The sequence below is a fragment of the Corythoichthys intestinalis genome, chromosome 19 (genome assembly GCF_030265065.1).
Source record: "Corythoichthys intestinalis isolate RoL2023-P3 chromosome 19, ASM3026506v1, whole genome shotgun sequence".
NCBI lineage: Eukaryota > Metazoa > Chordata > Actinopteri > Syngnathiformes > Syngnathidae > Corythoichthys > Corythoichthys intestinalis.
In genome coordinates, this window is record NC_080413.1 from 16,343,536 (window position 1) to 16,357,509 (window position 13,974).

The 13,974-nt window shown below is 36.8% G+C and overlaps 1 protein-coding gene across 2 annotated transcripts in view; it reads left to right on the top strand.

Annotated features, from left to right (window-relative positions):
- Positions 1 to 13,974, top strand: part of LOC130907542 (pleckstrin homology domain-containing family G member 1) — an 80,714-nt gene that overhangs the window by 47,627 nt on the left and 19,113 nt on the right. For both annotated transcript variants that reach the window (XM_057822767.1, XM_057822766.1), the window contains exons 3-4: positions 7,966 to 8,066; positions 10,966 to 11,035. In XM_057822767.1, coding sequence (XP_057678750.1) covers positions 7,966 to 8,066; positions 10,966 to 11,035 — 171 coding nt within the window. The remainder of the gene's footprint in view (positions 1 to 7,965; positions 8,067 to 10,965; positions 11,036 to 13,974) is intronic.

Genomic DNA, 13,974 nt, shown 5'->3' on the forward strand with positions numbered 1-13,974 from the left:
ATATATTTTTAGTTTTAACATGATTTCTGTAGTAGGACAAACATGACACAAACATTCTTCTTATTCATTAATATTGTAATTAAGTTAAACTTGAGGTGGCATTGTACAACAGAGTACTCACGTGGTGCGTCATTCTCTATAGAATTGACTGCAGGGAAAATAAACATTCACCGTAATTTCCGAAATATAAGGCGCATCAGCGTATAAGGCACACCTTTAATGAATGGCCTATTTTAAAACCGTTTTCATGTATAGGGCACACTGCATTACAAGGTGCAGTAGTAGTTGTAGTAGTAGTAGTGGTTGATGTTGCGTTATGCATCCACAAGATGGAGCTGAGCTAAATGGAATGTCATGTCATGATTAACCAATATTGATCCATATACAGTGGTGTGAAAACGTATCTGAACCTTCTGGAATTTCTCACATGGCTGCATAAAATCACCATCAAATGTGATCTGATCTGTGTCAAAATTACACAGATGTAAAAACAGTGTCACCTTTAACTAAAGCCACCCAAACATTTATAGGTTTTCATATTTTAATGAGGATAGTATGCAAACGATGACAGAAGGGGGGAAAAATAAGTAAGTGAACCATCACATTTGATATTTTGTGCCCCCCCTTTGGCAGCAATAACTTCCGTAGCTGCAGATCAGTCTGCTACATCAATCAGGACTAATCTCGGCCCATTCATCTCTACAAAACTGCTGTAGTTCAGTCAGATTCCTGGGATGTCTGGCATGAATTGCTGTGTTTAGGTCTTGGCACAGGATCTCAATGGGGTTCAAGTCTGAACTTTGACTTGGCCACTCCAGAACGTGTATTTTAGTCTTCTGAAACCATTCTAAAGTTGATTAACTTCTATGTTTTGGATCATTGTCTTGTTGCACCAAAACAGCCCCAAATCATGATGCTCCCTCCACTATGCTTCACACTGGGGATGAGGTGTTGATGTTGGTTAGCTGTTCCATTTTTCTTTCACACATGTCGCTGTGTGTTACTTCCAAACAATTCAACTTTGAATTTATCAGTCCAAAAAATATTTTGCCAAAAATTCTGTAGAGTGTCCAAGTGCCTTTTTGCGAACATTAAATGAGTAACAATGTTTTATTTTAGACAGCAGTGACTTTCTTTGTCGAGTCCTCCCATGAACACCATTCTTGGCCATAGTTTTACTTATAGTTCATGTGTGCACAGAGATATTGGACAGTGCCAGTGATTTCTGTATGTCTTTTGCAGACACTCTTGGGTTCTTTTTTTACCTCTTTGAGTATTCTGCGGCAAATTGTTGGTGTCATCTTTGGTGGACGGCCACTCCATGGGAGAGAAGCAGCTGTGCCAAACTTTCTCCATTTGTAGAAAACTTCTCTCACTGTCAATTGATGAATATCCAGACTTTTAGAAATGGTTTTGTATCCTTTCCCAGCTTTATACAAATCAACAATCCTTGATCGCTGGTCTTTAAACGGCTCTTTTGATTGAGCCATGATCCACATCAGACAATGCTTCTCATCAAGACAATTCTTACCAGGTGTGTGTTTTATAGTGGGCAGGGCAGCTTTAAACCACTCATCAGTGATTGGGCACACATAATAAAATTGTTTGGTAAAAATTGGTTTCAATTGCTCTTTAAGTCTCCTTAGGCAGAGGGTTCACTTACTTATTTTTCCCCCTTCTGTCATTGTTTGCATGCTATCCTCATTAAAATCTGAAAACCTATAAATGTTTGGGTGGTTTTAGTTAAAGCAGACACTGTTTTTTTTACATCTGTGTGATTCTGACAAAGATCAGGTCACATTTGGTGATTTTATGCAGAAATATGACATTATTAAAGATTCAAACACTTTTTCATACCACATAAGGCGCACTGTTGGCTTTTGAGAAAATTGAAGGCGTTCAGGTACGCCTTATAGTACGGAATATACGGTAATTATGAAGGCTCATTATGTATTTGTAGCCAACTTTTGATATTTTGATAGTAGGCTAATAATTTATATAATAATTAATAATAATTATTATTATTAATAATAATTTGGCGGCTCCAGACGTTTTTTTTCTTTTTTGCGCCAATATGGCTCTTTCAACAATTTGAGTTGCTGACCCCTGAGGTAGGGATAGGACTGTGGCGATATTAACTACGGGATAAGTGTTTTTTGTCAGTTTAAATCATCTGTTACTACTTATCTAGTGAAGCCAGGAAATTGCAGAGTCGCCTTCTTCAATTAAATGGAGGTATCGTTCACACAGAACACTTTAAAAAAAAAAAAACGATTTACTTTGATTGGCAGCATGACAGTGTCTTTCGCAAGCGTGATTTAATTTTGCAGAGTCAGTACTTCTTAAGCTAACTTTCCCAATCAACGTCTGTCATGAAGCCAGTCTGTCATACATAAAACACCTTCAGGTTCATTTTTTTTGCACGATGACGCCTGAAAAGCACGGAGGCCTTTTGAAGTTAATCTTTAGAAGTCAGCTGCGACATTTTCAAAGTTAGAAAATCTGCTTGTTTACACTAGGAATTGTCATGAGTAATGACTTCCTACTACAGTGCAGAGTAAAGTGTTTTGGTTATAAATGAGTGTGCACTTTAGGAGGTTAATGGTTAACACCAGAGTGTATCAAGTTGGTACATGTTGCGTCTGATGCTTAGCAGGGAGTGTAACTTCAGAGAGGTGTGCGCGTTTGCGCTGCCCATTGTCGTGATCAGGCTAGAGGTGAACATGTTGAGTGAATCGGGTCAAGGAGGGTCACATCCGTGACCCTGTGACTAATAAAGCATCGCCTTACACGTTGCCTACTATTACCTCTTAACATGACCCCGAATAACATAAACTTAAAAATGTGGTTGCAAAAGAAAAGACCTACAAACAAAGTGGAAACGTAGACATGAATACACAAAATGACTATTTTGAGTGTCGGGCTAGAGCTATCAAATATTTTAGTAATCGAGTATTCGGTAACACTTTACAATAAAGGTCCCTCAATTAACATTAGTTAATGCATTTTTAGACAGTAACTAATGTTTAAGTAACATGACAATAATTCATTTAATCCCTTATCTAACATTTATGAATATATTAACGAACATGAGTTAATGCATTAGTTAATGCATTTTAAGACAATAACTAATGTTTAAGTAACATTACAATAATTAATATAATTGCTTATCTAACATTTATTAATATATTAATTAACATGAGTTAATTCATTAGTCAATGCATTCGTTAATGCATAACCGGACAGTAACTAATAGTTTGGTAAAATTAAAAATATATATTGGCCTATATAAGGTTAGGATTAGGGTTTAGGGTTAGGGTTTGTTAACTTAAGCATTTATAATTTCTGACTGCAGGGACACATGTGCTACACTTTACAATAAGGGTCCAAAAAGCATTCAGTAATGGTTAATAAAGGTTAAGAGGGGGGGACTTGAGTATTTATAATTTCTTAGTTAAGGGATACGTGTGCTACACTTTACAATAAGGGTCCAAAAAACATTCGGGAATGGTTAATTAAGGTTAAGTAATACTTAACGTACCTCATAAGTATTACTTAACCTTAATTAACTCACATGTGTCCCTTAACTAAGAAATTATAAATGCTAAATTAACAAACCTAACCCTAAACCCTAACCCTATATAGGCCTATATATTTTTTTAATTTTACCAAACCATTAGTTACTGTCTGGTTATGCAATAACTAATGCATTAGCTAATGCATTAACTCATGTTAATTATTATATTAATAAATGTTAGATAAGCAATTATATTAATTATTGTAGTGTTACTTAAACAGTCATTGTCTAAAAATGCATTAACTAATGTTAATTAAGGGACCCTTATTGTAAAGTGTTACCGAGTATTCTACTGAAAATTCCATCGATTAATCGAGTAATCGGAAAAAACATTAGCAATAATAAATATACATGAGAAAACAAAACACTTCACCTAATAGTGTGCCATTTCAGATGTGACCACAAAAAAACAACAACAAATTCACTGCTTTCACTCAAAAAACCTAAGATCTCATTACAAAAGAAATCTTATTTCTTAACTAAAAATGTCATTACGCTTGATAACATATCACTTAAAAGTTAGTTGTTTTTCCCACGAGTTTCATTTGAAGTTCCATTTGTGTCAAGTTAATTTTAAGTTCTAGTCTAAATCTTAAATCCTGATAAGATTTAGGGTTTTTTTTGTTTTTTGTTTTTTTTTCAGTGTTCAAAATAAATGTATGATACCTGCTGTATTAGAACACATTAAGCACCAGTGCTACTTGGTGTTTTATCCATCAATGATTACTGGGCTAAAATAGTTATCTTTATTATGTTTTTATTTTACTCCCTCATCACTCTACAGCGCTGTTTTTACAGATTAAATAAATCCTGTATGAAAGCGACGCATCGACAGTAGTCGTAATTAATAGAAACCTAGCCCTATGCAGGGCTAACGTTACGTTAGCAAGGTGCAGTAACGTTAATCTCATTTATTAGCGCTACGTTAACTTAATTTTACCTTGTCTCGAGCATAGACTTCTATGGTCTCGAGTAGGGATGGGAAATGATAAGATTTTTACGATTACGATTCCATTATCGATATTGCTCAACGATTCGATTCTTTATCGATTCCCTTATCGATTCTAATTTGGACTAATGGACTGTACGATGTTCTGGGTTCAATATGTTTATGGTTCATTCGCCTCGAAGTGTCTGTTAGAACACAGCGGAGAATGGAGTTGGTCTTTGGCACTTTTAATCCAACTTGGCAACAGGCACAACTATATACAGGCAATGGCACTTGATATGACAATCACTCAATGAGCAGATGAGAGCATGCGTGGAAAGATGTCGATGTATTTGTATGTGTGTGGAAGACTGGAATGTGTGGGTATATGTGTGGTTCTGAAAGGAAAGAAAATTACATCATATTAGTGCTGATGCAATACACAGTGCAAATTGACTGAAAAGCTGTCAATAACACACATACATGACTCGTAGTATTATAATGACACAAAGGCGGGGGGGCGTGAGCGTGCGCGCACAACTAGGAAGCACGCTGCGTGCACGTGCGGTCATCTTGGCCATAAAAGTGGCGAAAACTAAGCACTTTACATTCATATGGATGTACAACATCATTTTAAGATGCTAAACTAACACATTCCCTCTTAACACAAAAGTGCAACGCGAATATAATGTAAACAACGCTCTCCTCGACGCAGCGAGAACGAACGGGAGCAACCAGCCAACGTAACAGTAAAAACACGAAACTGTCGCGCTGATAACGGCTCTAACTTATCATAAGAACTTTATGGCATGAAGACGAAATACTTACATTCGTTCATGGACGCACGGATTAATCCTCTAACAGGTGGCCGTCTTCTGCTCGAAATGCACACCTTATGCCTATTCTCAGTCCCAGAATACGCAGCGCGCATGACATTGGACAATAACAGGAACTAACTGGTTGCTCTGGGAACGAACCCATACCCATGGAATCTTTCTAACAGGAGTATTAAAATTGCTAGTAAAATCGTTTCGGATTATTTAAGAGGCATTCATGTTATATTTTTCTTATACAGTATTCGACGAGGAATACGATAGACTTTTTTGGAAAAATCCCCATTTCTTTAAGTAGTCTCATGAATAATGACATAGCCTGTAAAAGTCAATGCAAATTCACCCGGCAACGACTTTCTCCAGGATACATTTGATGAGCAGTCTCGCCATTGATAATTATGCTGCCACTTGCTAATTCAAAAGTATGTAACATGCGTAAATTTTAACACATAAATCGTGCTGGTTAGAACCGATAAGAGAGTTGTTAGATAAAATGCCAAACAATTCCATGGAATCAGACCACTCGGAACCAGTTCTCTTAAACAACCAGTTTTCGATTCCAATCCCTCGAGAGTCTCGAGTATCGCTCCTCCGCTCTCGGAGTAAACGGGGTGCCTTCGGTGGAGCTGCAGTATTGAAGCCATGCTGTAGTGTTAAGCAAGCGCTGTCTTACAGTCAATACATGAAACAGTGCTCGCCTTGGTCTCCAGCTTGAAATGATCCCACACTTTTGACATTTTCAGCTTTTTCTCGGTGCCTTTCTTTTTGCTTTCGTCGGCTTCTTCGTCGTTACCTCTATATTCATGCATAGTTAAAATCAAATATATCCGGCGCCTTTGTCTTCTTCCGTACGCACGTGATTCAGTGCATCGTGCCGCAATTAAAAGTAGTCCGTAACGTCAAGCGTTAAGCTGGTGAAATTAAAAGATTCCTCGAGGCGGAGAAAAATTCCTCAATCAATTTTTAAAATCGAGTTACTCAAATTATTCAAGTACCGTATTTTCGGACTATAAGTCGCAGTTTTTTTTCATAGCTTGGCTGGGGGTGCGATTTATACTTAGGAGCGACTTATGTGTGAAATTATCAACATATTATTTTATCATTTTACATGTTATTTTGGTGTTTTGGTGGAACACTGATGGTTTGGTAAACTTGTTAGCATGTCCTTTATCCTATAGTTATCTGAATAACTCTGAATAGCCATGTTACATCATGTTCACATCATGCATCATGTAACATTATCATACCGTACACTTTTTCAGCAAGTTGTTCTCTATTGTATGTTTATTTTAAATTGCCTTTCAAGATGACATTTCTGTTCTATGTGTTGTGTTTTCTCAAGTCAATTTCCCTCCAAAATGCGACTTATTCTCCAGTGCGACTTATATATGTTTTTTTCCTCTTCGTTGGGCATTTTATGGCTGGTGTGACTTATACTCAGGTGCGACTTACAGTCCGAAAAATACGGTAATCGTTTCAGCTCTATTTAAGTGTTTCTTTTTTTCTTGGTTAACAGTTCAGCATTCACCTATGTGCAAAAACTATTGTGTTTTTTTGTCAAATTCATGCTTATAATGTTTTCAAAAACAACCCGAAATGGACTGTCTAATGCAAAATAATTTAAGTTATTCTTCTGTGAACATTTCTTGCTGTGGTATCATTGTTGGTTAGCACTCATGTCAACTACAATTCCTGTGTTTAGTGCTTGTCCAAACTTTACTGCTTAGTCAGCTGATCAGTTTATTTCAAGATGTTTTTATTTTTATTGGCAGCCTTAAAAACAACTTCACTCTCTGATCTCTGATTTCATAACTAAAAAATAAGTCACAAGACATTTTCCTCATTGTGCACTTATATACGGGAACTCATTTGAATCACTTGTTCAAGCATTCTTTATGGATTAAGTGTTTTTTTTGTTGTCCAAGTTGCTTGTAGCAACAGATACAATCAATGGTGAAACCCATCTGTCATTAAGAGAGAAGAACAAGCGAGGTGATACTGCCAAAAGAAGCTGCGCCGTCAGATTCTGATTTTTATTGACGTTATTTTTATTGACTTTAATTACAGGCTACAGAGGGAAAAGCGACATTTAAAGTGTAATGGCAAAACATAGGCTGGAATGGGAAGTGAAACATGAAAAAATAAGACTGTGCATTGGGATAGGTTTATCCGTTGATTTCCCATTTGTCTAAACCTTTTTTTTTAATCTTTAACTCAATCCACAAAAAGGTTGCAGGGATTGAAGCGAGTGGGAAAGATCAACTGACTTTGAATCTGGGGCAAGTGGATGATTAACTCTGAATAGGGGAACTTTTATTGCATGAATTTATAGATTAGACATCGGGTAACATTGCATAATTGATAATGCAGTTCAGATTATAAGGAAGCGGCAAGTAATTCCTAATGTGGTTTTATGAGCGGGGTTAAAACATCAGATGACGGAAACTTTTAAAACCACTGGTTAGTTCACGATTTATACTAAATTACAACCTGTACTACTTTTGTCGACTGTGATAGGCTATTGCTATGACCCTTAACAGGATAAGCGGTACATAAAATGAATCAAAAGTTTATTGAACCCATTGGGAGAAAAATACTAAATCTTTTCTTCCTTCTCCTCTCTGCAGGACTACATGGAGAGTATCAACAACCAGGCTTTGCTGGGTTTAAGCTCTGAGGATAAAGGCTCTCTATTTGGAAACATCAAAGACATCTACCACTTCAACAGGTTCGGCTTTTACAGATAGACACTGCTGGCCAAAAGTATTGGCACTCCTACAATTCTGTCAGATGATGCTCAATTTCTCCCAGAAAATGATTGCAATTACAAATACTTTGGTAGTAATATCTTCATTTATTTTGCTTGCAATGAAAAAACACCAAAAAAAAAAAAGAAAACAAAATGAAATCATTATCCTATTACACAAAACTCCAAAAATGGGCCGGACAAAAGTATTGGCACCCTCAGCCTAATACTTGGTAGTACAACCTTTAGACAAAATAACTGCGAACAACCGCTTCTGGTATCCATCCACGAGTTTCTTACAATGCTGGAATTTTAGACCATTCTTCTTTGGCCAACTGCTCCAGGTCTCTGAGATTTGAAGGGTGGCTTCTCCAAACTGCCATTTTCAGATCTCTCCATAGGTATTCTATGGGATTCAGTTCTGGACTTATTACTGGCCACTTTAGAAGTCTTCAGTGCTTTCTCTCAAACCATTTTCTTTTTGAAGTGTGATTTGGGTCATTGCCCTGCTGGAAGACCTCTGACCTCTGAGGGAGACCCAGCTTTCTCACTGGGCCCTATATTATGCTGCAAAATTTGTTAATAGTCTTCAGACTTTAATAGTTCCATGCACACTCCAAAACATCAGGGAACCTACGCCATTCGTTTTTTTTTACCTGTAAACTCTATTTTGATGCATTTTCCCAAAAAGCTCTACTTTTGTCTCATCTGATCAGAGAACATTCTTCCAAAACGTTTACGGCTTTCTCAGGTAAGTTTTGGCAAACTCCAGCCTGGCTTTTTTATGTCTCTGGGTCAGAAGTGGGTTCTTCCTGGGTATCCTACCACAGAGTCCCTTTTCATTCAGACGCCGACGGATAGTACGGGTTGACACTCTTGTACCCTCGGTCTGCAGGACAGCTTGAACTTGTTTGCATGTTAGTCGAGGTTCTTTATCCACCATTTGCACAATTTTCGTTGAAATCTCTCGTCGATTTTTCTTTTCCATCCACATCTAAGGAGGTTAGCCACAGTGCCATGAGCTTTACACTTATTGATGACACTGCACACAGTAGACACAGGTCTTTGGAGATGGACTTTTAGCCTTGAGATTGTCCATGCTTCCTCACAATTTTGCTCCTCAAGTCCTCAGACAGTTCTATGGTCTTCTTTCTTTTCTCCATGCTCAATGTGGTACACACAAGGACACTGGACAGAGGTTGAGTCAACTTTAATCCATTTTAACTGGCTGCAAGTCTGATTTAGTTATTGCCACCGCCTGTTATGCGCCACAGGTAAGTAACGAATGCTGTTCATTACACAAATTAGAGAAGCTTTACATGATACATGAAGAGTTTTGTGTAAAATGATAATGATTTTTTTTTTTTAACCTGTCCTGTTCAGCTGTTTGACACGGAAAATGGAAGTCCAAGTGCCCGTATAGTCTGAACAGTTTTAATGTTTCACATTGAGAGTCTGACATACTCCCATTGTCATCATTCAACATACCTCGTTTATTATGACAAAGCAGCGAACAGGACGGGGCTATGGGGGAACAGAAGAAAAGAAACACAAGAGAAGAAAGAAAAGAAACACAACAACAAGAAATACATTGAACGCCTAACTACACTAACTACTAATATGTTGGTGCTATCGTCAGCTAAATGTATTTCCGGTTGACACCATGTGGGGGGCCTGTTGACCAGGGAAAGAGGGGGAAGGAAGTCGGGGAGTCTATAAGCTAAGTGATAGAAAGGGCCACAGTGTACACAAATCATATCTGTGATCTAGAACCCAGTAATCGTGTGAATCCCTTGTGAGTGTAAGCCCGTTGGCGACCGACCCTACTCTACCCTAATAATTTTTTTCCCCATTCTCTTTTGTGTTTTTTCATTGCAAGCAAAATGAATGAAGATTTTACTACAGAAGCATTTGTAATTGCAATCCTTTTCTGGGAGAAATTGAGCATTATCTGACAGAATTGCATCGGTGCCAATACTTTTGGCAAGCAGTGTACCATATTTAGACATTTTTTAATCTTTCTGATTTTTTTAGACGCAAACCTTGAAGTGAAAGTTTCTGAAGTGGGAGTTGATTCATCAATATTTTGGAACGATACTACACTCACCAGTGATGATTTTATTCCATCATGTGGCCATGTTAATATCAAATCGGTATTGGGCCCTCAAGTCATCCAAATGCTTAAGATTTAGCGGGGTTAATCGTCATATATGGAGCTGATATCAAAAACCTTGATCAAATGTCAGCCAGGTGGATGTTTAACAGCTTGAACTGAACAATGGATATAAAATTACCTTGCGTTTATTAATGAAAGAGGTTACTAATAATGAAAGTGAACTGATTTCAAGGAAGAGTGACAGTTGCAGTTAGTAAGGTGTGTGTATGCGCGCGTGTAGTCAGTCCCCATCTGAATAAATACTTGCCTCCTGAAACAGTGACCTGAACTATTTTGTGTGTAGTTTAAAAGACAGTGGCGCATCATGGTGGTCTTTGGACATAAACATTCTTTCGTCTTCCCTGCCACCCAGTCATTTGTCAGCTGTCGTTAGTAAAAAAAAAAAAAGGGCCAGTTAAAGGAAGCTTAAAAGCAGTTTAAAGCAGTGACCTCATGCTTTAGTTATGAAAAAAAACAATAACTACACCAGTGACCTTTTTCCATCAAGGGGATAGTTTTGTGCACACAGGAGCTGTGGTTTTGAATTCAAGGAAGTTTCTCAAAGGCAGCTGCCCTTACTTCTTGATTTCTCTTCCCGGTGTGACTTATGAAGTCCAACACAATAGTCAGAAACAATAAACCAAAACATTATTCCATGATTGAATACATGTGTTTATATGATATGGGAACATGCCAGACTAGTATGAAATCAGTTTTTGTTTTCAGAGATTTGCTTCACCACCTGGAAAAGTGCAATGCGGACCCTGTGGCCATCGCTGAATGCTTCGTATCAAAGGTAAAAATGATTAAGTGTGTTTGAGGGTAAGATAATGTTGACGTTAGTCACGTTATACTAAAACTATGTTCGTTACTCAAAATACATTGCAAATATTTTCCATTGAAATCAATGGAATTACCATTAATCCATTAGAGCCCGACCACTCTCCAAAGAAAACTTTTGAAAAATGCTTTAATAAGGATGATAGTACAGTCCTCTACGATGGTTTACTTCATAAAAGCATATCATGATACAGAGGTTCCTCTACTTACGAATGTCTCTACATACAGAATTTTCAGGTTAAGACACGCCTCAATGGGAAAATACTGCCTCTTGTTATGAAATAAATTTCAGGATACGAAAGGCAAAAATACAGTATGGCTGGTACTCCCAGCTCCTAGAGTTTACTAAACGTAACATACTTATAGCTGTTCTGCCATTGGCTATTGCCTAGCATTCCTGGCATCCAGCTGGCTAAGAGGGACCTCTATTGTATGTGTATGTGTGTACCCCTCTTCATTTGCCTCTCGTGTTCCGACAGCTGTACATGACTGTATTAACTTTTATTCTTTACTCTAGGGCTGCAGCCATCGATTATTTAAGTAATCGAATAATGTATTGATGAGTTAATTCGAATAATCGAGTAATCGGATTCCAAACATTTAATGCCTTGCAGACTAACATCTAATATTTTAGGAAATGTAAAAAAAAAATATATATATATACATATATATATATATATATATATATATATATGCTTGCAATAATATTTATTTGAGCTTGCAAAGATTGCACTTTCAAAATAATAATAATAATAATGAATTTTATTTGTAGATCGCTTTTACTAATGCTCAAAGGAGCATTAAATGTAAATACAAAACTAAATTCCTTAGTGTTTATTCAAACTATGTAGACTTGCTCTTTCATTACACAATTAAAATACTTGAATTTACCTCAAACGGTAAAATAAAATCAATGAGGATGTAAGTACAACAAAAGAATAGATGGCTAACTTGCGTAGCAAAGTCTGCTAGCTGAAATTTTTTTGGTGCTCTAAACAAATCGTTCAAACACATATTCCCACATAGAAAATAATAAATATACTTCTAAACTCAATTACAAATGCATGCCCAAACATATAAGCGCAAACAAAAACGATTTTATGGTTATTGTTGCCACTAGAAGACAGTGTATCCACCCAAATCAATAAAACTAAATGAAAACCTTTTCAAAACAAACCATTAAAACGCCACTCTAATTGAACGAATCCTCGATTCAAGCTTTTTTCTAATCTAATTACACGAGTTAATCGATTAGTCGTTGCAGCACTACTATACTCTTGTTTTTTTTAAATTATGCATAACTGATTCTATGTTTATTGTGCAATAATCTAATTGTAACATGTATTTGTTACATGTTTTGATGCTTTTTTTTAATGCTTTTTAAAAGATTTATATCTGAATTTTGGGGGGCTTGGAACGTATTAGGGCAACTGACATGGAAAACGCGTCTCAATTTACAGAATTTTCAAGTTACGAAACTACTTCCAGAACCAATTAAGTTGGTAAGTAGAGGTACCACTGTACTGTATCATAACTAAAGAGAATGTAAAGAATTAAAAAGCGAGCAATCGCAAACGAAGAAGAGTTTCACAACTACAACTATTTTGTGCTTTAACACAGGATTAAGCATATATCCTTTTTAGTATTGTTCTACAGTGATCGCTTGCCACTTCGCTCTTCAAATTTTGCGCCCTCAGTCCATCGTGGATTTTTTTCAATTAAAAAAAAATAATGAAATACAGATGAGCTGTCGGAGCCGATCGCGTAGTCCAACTCTCGCTCCCTCCCTTCCACTCCCCTGCTCTTTGTTCGTCAAGCCGTGCACTGGAGTTGCTTTTTTAAGTTAACGATGTTGACAGATGTTTGTGTCTGATCTGGCCAGAGTCATGAACTTCAAACGTGCCACATGCGTCAATCATCGTTTAACTTGTTAAATATTTGCTGTGGCAACTCATTGTATGTAAGTGAGGAGTGGAGTGAGTGGACTCAATCAATGAAGCGTTTAATAAAGCCAAGCATTTTTCTACTATAGTACTTTATTATTGTTTAAAAATAATTCGATGGGGACAGTAACATGTTTAAAAACGTATCATAATTATTACGTATGAAGTGTAAAATATACATTTTTTTTTATTATACTTTGGGGAAAAAAAGGGAAAAACATGTCTTATACTAGTATGTATCCCTTTCCAATACTAAATCTGAATACATTGAACACAAAAAAAAAATGGAGGGAGGGTGGGGGGTGCTACATTTGTTACTACATTATTTGTGTTTAATCATGCATTGTTTGAAGGGTGCTGCAACTATTTATGCTGATTGTTAACAAGTCTGTGGCATTTTGCATTGTGTGTTAGCATTAAGCTAATTGAAGGCAAAGTGGAGGGTCTGCTTTAATTATACAATCAATTAGGATTTAAAACAAAATACTTGAACATACAGGGTATTCTTTTTTATTTCACTAATATGTTTGTACTAATTGCAAATTTGCAATAAATAACCCTAACCCTAACCCTAGCGCATATTGTTACTATGCCCAAGGCGAGTTACATTTACCCTTTAATGCACACGCACATACATCAATGGTGCTGCTGCCAACCACTTGGGGGCAAATTAGGGTTCAGTGCTTTGCAACAGTGGGCCGAGAATCGAACCGCTGACCATTCGGTCCCAAGACAACTCGAGCTACCAACTGCGTAAGAATGAGGGGGACTTCGATTTCAATACTTATGAACTACAAAGTAAAGTTTCATGTAGATTTTCTTGAATTTCTTTGGAGAAAAAAAAATCATTCATACAAAATACACTTGGTGTGTATTTACAATTTGACACTCATATAAATTAGAATTGTGCCTCCTTGCCTTAAGTCTACTGAGTGCACATTTTAGTTTGTTT